Here is an 8,911-nt window from a genome sequence, read left to right on the forward strand (position 1 = left end):
ACACTCTAGATCTCATTTTTTTTATCATCTAGATCTCATTTGATATCTTGTCTATTTTTTTGGGTCCATTTTTGTGGTACTTTCTACCACAAGTAATTTTAGTTCTATATTGAAAGTCAAAACAAACATTGGAATATTAGATGAAGGGATTATGATCCTAACTTAATGGTAGAGGAAAACTTGTCTAAAACAAAAAGACTGTGTGTAAAAAACATTAAATCCTTCTAACAATATGTTAAAGGATTAACTTCCATAGTATAAGATTTTTTTTATAGTATCAATACATCATCCACTTTTCATATATTAATCATCATAAATTATTAGATAAAAGTAACATATAAATGATAGATAATAAAGTAATAATATAAAAAATTCTTACAATATCATTATATATTAAACTCTTTCTACAAAATTATAAACTTATAATATAAGTCAAAGACATCATACCAAAAGTCCCCACAATCAAATGTTTTCTAAAGCAACATAGCACTACTTGAATCACAACTACTGAAAACAAAACTGAAGCAAAGGAAAACTTTTTATACATAATCAAATAATATAATCAAGTATTTTCATATCATTAAAAAAGCTTGATCAAATTATTGTCATAATCAAACTCTTTTAATGATGTGACAATGAATAATTTGGTGCTAGTGTAAATTTTTCCACAAATGATAAATCAAAATTTAATTGCATATTATTTGGCAATAAATAGGATAAGTCCTAGTTGTTTAATACCAACCCACATCCAAGCTACTAGCATCAAGCACAACAACCTTACTGGTACTTTGGTTTGGTGTTTGTTGTGTTGTTGTTTCTCTGCATGATGTGTTCAATCCAGAGTCTCTCTATCAATCCATGCAGCTAGTCTCATTGAAGGAAGGAATTGGATTCTCAATTTCCTTAGAAACCTAACAAAGTAAACTCAAGAGTTAGACACATAAATATACTATTTTCAATTTGGTAAGGGTGGACAGATGCACGAGACTCTCTCCCACCTAGTGAGTCTGATGAGGATAAACACATGCAGCCTTACCTGTATTAGCGAAAAGATCATTTTCAAGATTTGAATCCATAATCTTACAAGGCAAACAACCTTACCGTTGCGCCATACTAGCAACTCCATATATTGTTTTTTATTAACTCATCCAACACATGAAACAACACACAACTTTGTTAAGAACCACACCTGTTAGAGAACTTTAGAATCTATTTGCGAGTTGGGTTTTGGAGAGGAAAAAATGAATGCTTTAGAGTCATCTCACTAAGTGTATTTTATGACTCTCAAGTCTTCCAATTTCTTCCATTACCCTCCAAAAACTAATTCACAAACAGACCCTTACTGGAGAAGCACATGTTCACTAAGTATGGTATTATTTGCAGCAAGTCCCTCTAAGTGTTTCCAAGTAGCTTCACGTCTCATTGTGACTTCATCTTGCTTTGATTCATATTCCTCAAACTCATGTAAGCATTGGTTGAATAGGTTAGGATCAAGATCATAGAAAATCTTTCGCACATTTGAAGTCAAACTATGGACAGCCTGACTCCAATGACTTCTAGCATTTTTCTCTAATGCAGGGAGAATAATGGGAAGAATCACTTTACGGCTATGTTTGATTAAGTTTTGAATATGACTATTGTTCCACAAGAACAAAGCTCTTTCTGCAACCTGAGGAAACATAAACACATGAATCAATGTTTGTAGCTCATACTACAATAAGACAATGCAACTGAGGCTAATTTTTTGTTATGATAAAACTTGTGAGGTTAAACTAAATCAACCACTATTACTGGTTGACCCCTAAATTTAGCACTTTGTATCACTCTTCGGAAATAATACATAAATGTCATGATTGTATATGCTTTCCATGAACAATAAAACAGCACACAAAATGCTCATCTAGTGTCCAAGCCTTATTTAGTAAAGGGGGAATAGAAAAAACTAACAAAAACTAGAGAAAGCAGAGGTCTACCTCTTAAAAGGTAACAACAAAATATCCACTGAATAAAAAAAATGTTCATTAATTGAAAGTTTTAGCATGAATCTCATTAATGCAAACACTTCTAACATGAAATTAACATTATCTAAATATTTAAACATTCTTTCTAGTTTTGCAATCTTGTTGACAGCCTAAAATAACAGTAGTAGATTCTAAGTTTGATGTAGATAAGTGAAAAATATCACAGACATATCATTAGTGATGGATCACTACATTAAATTTAAGAGTTGACTATTGTAAAAAAAATCAGAACTTCCAATTTACACAGCAAGGGGAGTTAAATATTTCAAGTAAAAAGAAAAAATCAAACTATAAACAAATATTTCAAGTGAAAAAATATTATTATTTTTCTAGTCTGCCAAAATATGACTGTCTATCTCAGACTAAATCAAAATCTTCAGAGAATTAATTAAAAATAAAGGAGGAAAGCATTAAATGGAATATAAAAGTCACAAAACACTTCAACTTTCTAATAAGAGTGTTGCTACAAGCCTGCAACAATGCCAACTCTTTTGAAAATGTGGACCATACATATGTGATGCATGGTTTGTAGTAGAACATGGTTACATTACACCCTTAATTGGCCTTTACATGTTTAGTAGATTTGTGTTCTCCGAAAGCAGTGAGGAGAAACTAAGATTTCTTGGAAGCTGATAGTGTTTGTGCTTTATTGCATGTTTGATAATTCTTCGTATGATATCTACTGGATTATGGCAGGTTGCTAGGAAATGGTTGAAATCAAGAAATATGGAAACAAGTAGGGGCTCAAATACAAAGTTCCTTCATGATACTATGATTATTTATCGAATGCTTCTAAAGCCAAAGTTATTATAGAGTATAAATTTCAATGCTTTCAAAAGGATATATGGGTCAATAACACAAGCTTTGGAACATATCTATATTATCATTGTTTTTATGTTTAGTATTAAGCAAGAAAGTGCAGCAAAGCCCTTTAACTTTGACAAAATAATGAATGTCAAATGAGTTAAGAAAAAAATACTTACAAAAAGGGGACCAAGGCAAAGTATTGGCAACTCCATACCTGAAAATGTGGACTATTCAAACAAAGGGCAATGCGACGAAATAATGGCACAACACAACGTTGAAATTCTGGATTTTGAGTTGCTTCTAAGATTTCTTCCAACTCACCCAAGAACATGACTTCCTTTGAACTATTGGTTATCGGCCAGTACTTCAACAATCCCCGGATGATGGTATCAGCAAGCTTGCAGTCTTTCTCTACAAATTGAGCAATGCAGTATGATAATTGTTGATGATACATCGCTAAGCATTTTGGTTTGTGCAGAGGAATTAGTGCCCGTACAAGAAACAATTTATGCTCATCTTTCAATGGTAGTGCAAAACCATTAATGACACTCCCCAAAATTTCAAGGAGTTCAGCGATTCCATTATGCTTCTCTGTCTCAAAAATCACACCAAAAAAGATATTGTTGATGGCTTTTCTGATGAAAGAGCGATGAACCATAAATTTCCCATAGACACGATGCAGAGTCATTTTTAAGTATTCCCTTTCTCTAGGATCTTCAGAGTCAAACAAATCCAACAGCTTAAGAATGAAGGACCGATTAATGTACCTCTTAGCCACCTTTGCATCCAGCTCATGTGATGCAACAAACCTCAGAAAAAGCTCATACACAATTTGCAAGTGAGGCCATGCCGGATCCATCAAAGGCTCATCATCCTCCATTTCAAGCCCATTAACAAAGTTAATGTCACGTGGCTGAGGACTCAATGTTCTGAATATATTCAAATGGATCATTTTCACAACTTCTACTATCACAGCTTCTGAAAATTTGGCATTAGCTGAAGTCACATAATCCACCATTTCCACCAACGCATGTCGCTTAATATCCTTTTCCTTAACATGCTTTGTGGGATCAGTGAAGTCAAATACAACACAGCACAACCCAAGCTTCTTCACAAACAAGTTCGGCTTCTCCGAATTCGGAACATCCTTGAATACAGGCAATGGTTCATTATAGAAAAAAGCCAAATCCCCATCTGGACTCACATTCAAACCTAATACTGGATCATTGTTACCATGATTATGTCCTACATCTAAATCAGGAGGATTTCCTGATTTTGAATAAACAACATGGTTTTCACTACTATCACTTCCACCACGCTCAGAACCTTTTGATGACTTACGAGGAAGTTTACTAAGTATCTGTTTGAACATAATAATAATAATTCTATAAAACAAATACCCTTTTTAACAAATCTGAAGAAAAAAACAAAACACCTATTCCTCAAACTTCCCTTCTAATATAAGAATAATTCAATAACATAACAAACACAAAGGATGATTCTTTTTGTTGTTGTTGTTGGAAACATGTTATTTATACAAAGAAAGGGTGTGAGAAATGCTCATCTGGGTATGAAAAAGAAACCCACGTGAGTGATGATAGTAAACATGGTTATGGAGAAGAACCAGTTATGAATCTCGTTCATTTGATGATTTGGAATGAGAAATTGAATGAAGAATCATAAAGCATTGCTTTTTAGGAAACCCCTTAATAGAAAGTCTGAAACTTTATGAAAAGGAACAGTTCAGAAACAAACAAACAAACAAACACAGGTGTTGACGTAAACATAGATTACGAGGTTCACAATTCAGAAAACCCAATCTCCTCCGTTTTTTCAGAATGTTCTGTACATTTATTTATTATTTTTCTATACAAAGAAAAGAGAATTTTGAAGTATCTATATGTAAAGAGAATAAAATAAATGGAAATATCTAGGAGAAAAGAAAATGGGAAAAGGACATGCAATGCAAGCATATGCATGAAAGATTAATTAAATGGAAAAGAAGGATGGAATAGCACTTAAGAAACATTATAGTGAACATTATCAAAACATGTACGGATGAAGATAAGTTGTATTAACTTGATATCCCTATCCTACCTAATAATAAAGTGACATGTTATTTAAAATTTTTATCTTACTATGCTAGTAAAAAATATTCATTCTTGTGTTCCTCCCCTTGTGTGATATGGTATTATTAGGTGCCACAGGATTTTGAGACACTAAGTTAGAATAGATGATCTCTATCCATATGATAGAAATGCTAACATTTGTCACCAAGTTTTTTAAAATGTTCATATTTTTAATTATATTTTAATTAAATAATTGTAAAACTTATAAAATTTCATTTCACTCACATTCCAATATTAGAGGGTCCAATATAAGAGAAAATCTTAATTTTGTTATAAAAGGATTCAGGAACCCAAAAAATACTAAAGGAGGAAATGTTTAAATGTTTGATACAATAATAATAATACAAAAATTACATCATTAATAAGTTGCTATTTTTTCAATCTTAACATACCAAGAAGGAAATCATTGTTAGAGTTATGTCGTTTGTTCTTACAATTTTAACTTATAAACTAGCAGTGTACCCGTATATTTGCATGGGTCGCTTCTTTGTTTATGCATAATGCAAATATAATATACATATATTTTATAATATCAATAAATCATGTATTGAACCATTATATTATTTTTTTTTCATTCATATAGTTGCAATATTAACATTGATTTTGTAGTGTATACGTAGAATATTAAAAATTATATATGCGTTTGTATATGCATTTATTTGTTGAAAGTGTGATTATAGAAAATATTTGATTATAAAATAACTCAATAAATAAAATTCAAATTGTATTGGATAATATCTCACTTCTATATTCTCTATATAAAATTATAAATATAAGGACTTATTTTTTTTTTGTGATTACGTTTCTAAGTATCATATAAAGTCATAAGGATTTTTTAGCATATCTCTTAAATGCTTATGTTTTATTTTAGATTAATGTTCATTGTGTATAAATATTTGAATATATTTTTAGCATTCAAATATTGTATAATTAAATGTTATTTATTTGATTATGTTTAAGCTAATAATCATTGTATGAAAATAACTCATAAATAAAAACACATTAAGTAAGGATTTGACGGAAATTTTTTCCAGATAATTTTAATCAAATTAATAAAAAAAGTCTAATAATTAATTTTTTAGTCTTATATATTCATAATTAAAATACATATATTTTCCATGAATATATCTATCATTGTTATCTTTTAATTAAATAATATAATGATAGAAATTAAATATTTTAAAAATTTTCATTCGTTATATTCTCACATGTTATACTAATATACATTCAAAAAAAATTATGATTTTTAATCTTCTGAATCTATTAATGCTAATAATATATTTTTTAGTAATTTCAAAATATGAAATAGTCTGAATGAAATTTGTTACTTGAAATAGCCTTGATGAAAGAAGAGTGATCATTTCCTTCAATAATGGTCTCATTAATGGTATGATCCTGCTTCCACAAGAATTGATAATAGAATTATTATGATAATTATAGTCATTGCTATTAATGCTACTAACAACCTCATTGGTAACATGCTTTTGGTTGGTTAGATTTTTAATTTTGTGGGTCACCTTAAAATTAGACATTAAAGTCGAAATCGAATTATTCTCTTACTGTTGGCTAAGGAGGAAAATAGATTAACATCTCTCAATTTAATTTAATTAATATTGACATATTGTTTCTTAGAAATTTTCTTTCTAGTAAAGCAAATTTATATGATACAATATTGACATATTGTTAGGCCTGCTAGGCAGAAGCCTACTGCCAAGGGTAAAGAATCGGCTACTCGACCTAAACAAGTACTCCCGACCTTCCGACCTTCTCCGACATTAGAGCAGACCCTCTTAAGCCCCACCGTAAGAGAGATTCTAGAGATGATCTTCATGCTCGATTTGCTAAAACAACTGCAATTATCTTCTCTCCTCTCAGCTTCAATGGCCAAATAATTTCTTCATCCTCATCCTAATCCTAACAGTAACTAAGAGAGGGAGAAATGAATAAGTATGAAAATAAAAGGAGATTGCGGAAATTAAAAGTTAATATTTTAAAAGCTAGCAATTATCATTATCATTATTAAAATTTAATATTTTGAAAACGTTAATTTTTTTCTATACAATTATTATGCACGTTAACGTTTTTAGGTAGCAATTGTTAATTTAACCACATTAACTTTTGGGAAGTTTAATATTTGAAGCATTTAATATTTTGAACACTTTATGTATTCAGATTATAATAATAATAAACATTTAATATTTTGAACATGTTATGTATTCAGATTGTAATAATAATGTATAATAATAATAATAATGTAAATCATTTTGAATTATTGATAGTTAACACGTTAACAATAGCCAAAATATTAAATGATTTATGCAAAATACTATTTAACCACGTTATAGGTTAAATTTTTTATGCAATTGTTAATTTAACCATATTAACTTTTTGGAAGTTTAATATTTGAAGCATTTACACACGTTATGTATTCAGATTATAATAATAATGTAAATCATTTTGAATTGTAGATAGTTAACTTTTTTATAGCCAAAATATTAAATGATTTATGCAAAATATTATTTAACCACGTTATAGGTTAACTTTTTTAGGCAATTGTTAATTTAGCCACGTTAACTTTTTGGAAGTTTAATATTCATTTACGCACGTTATGTATTCAGATTATAATAATAATGTAAATCATTTTGAAGTGTAGATAGTTAACTTTTTTATAGCCAAAATATTAAATGATTTATGCAAAATATTATTTAACCATGTTAACTTTTTGGAAGTTTAATATTATGTATTAAGATTATAAAACTAATGTGTAATAATAATAATGTAAATCATTTTGAAATATTGATAGTATTCTTCTTCATATATAATAATGCTAAAAATCGAGAAACAAAGAACAAAGACATTATATTGTGTTATTGACAATCCAAACAATACAAATTTCTAAGCAAACAATTAGATAAGGTAATGAGGTTTAAGTAAAATTTCTAAGAGCACAAATATTGAGCCAAAATGAGTGTATTAAACAATATATATTAAAAATCTTCGAATGGAGAAAATAAAATACAGAACTCATAAGTGAGTGGATAACTAATGATGAAGCCAAAAATGAAGGTATCAATAACTAACCATGATCTTACCTTATTTTAGAGGATGATACACTCTAGGTATTTCTGAAACATGCAAAACAAAAAAATAAAATAATGATTGTTTGAATAAAAAAGTGTATAAATAAGATAAGAGATGCATATAGAGAAAATTAATTTGCAGAAATGTTTTTGGGGAGAACCAAACTATAAATAAAGAGAGAAAATGATAACAATGAGATAAGATGAGGACATAAATATATTATTAAAAAAAATAAATAAACAAATAAATGCAATATTGTAAGTGAATATATAATACAATGGCGATTGAGTACATACCATATGTTTTGAATGTTTGATCTTCCTTGAGGAAGATAACTTTGCTTATCAGACGCTAAAGGATAAAATTGTTGGAAAAATATATCTACAAAATAATGAAATTAGTGACAACAAGTCTATAAAATAAGGAAATCAATGAAAAATTATTCAAAAAATCAATGATATAATAAGAAAAGATCTACAAAATAAACCAAAAAATCAATGAAAAATGTACTAAAGATCATACTTATAAAATAAATAAATAAAATACACTCTAAAGATGATGATTGAAAGAAAAGAAAAAAGATGATAATGAAGAGACATAACAAATATGAGAAATGAAATTGGAGAAAAAGAAGATTGCTGAGATAAAAGAATGTTGGAAGAGAAAGAGAGAGTCATAGACCTAATAATAATTCAAATGCAATTTAAGTAGTCTTAAAAAATGCAATAATTATTTATGAAATGAAATAATTGTTAAGGAAGAACAAATATAGTGTGGGAAGGTACATATAATTACCATGGAACCATTAGGAGGAGGAAAATGAAAGATGAGATGACATGTGACAATTGATGAGGTGGCGTGGAGGATTAGATA

The 8,911-nt window shown here is 29.0% G+C and overlaps 1 protein-coding gene across 1 annotated transcript; it reads right to left on the reverse strand.

Moving 5' to 3' along the window:
- Positions 518-4,671, reverse strand: LOC109343508 (serine/threonine protein phosphatase 2A 59 kDa regulatory subunit B' eta isoform-like). The gene is made up of 3 exons (XM_019581841.1): positions 3,043-4,671; positions 1,190-1,669; positions 518-911 (listed from the first exon to the last, which is right to left on the reverse strand). The coding sequence occupies exons 1-2, from the start codon at positions 4,198-4,200 to the stop codon at positions 1,340-1,342; spliced, it is 1,488 nt and encodes a 495-aa protein (XP_019437386.1). The 5' UTR covers positions 4,201-4,671; the 3' UTR covers positions 518-911; positions 1,190-1,339.

This window comes from Lupinus angustifolius, chromosome LG03, assembly GCF_001865875.1.
Source record: "Lupinus angustifolius cultivar Tanjil chromosome LG03, LupAngTanjil_v1.0, whole genome shotgun sequence".
In the NCBI taxonomy this organism is placed as follows: Eukaryota; Viridiplantae; Streptophyta; class Magnoliopsida; order Fabales; family Fabaceae; genus Lupinus; species Lupinus angustifolius.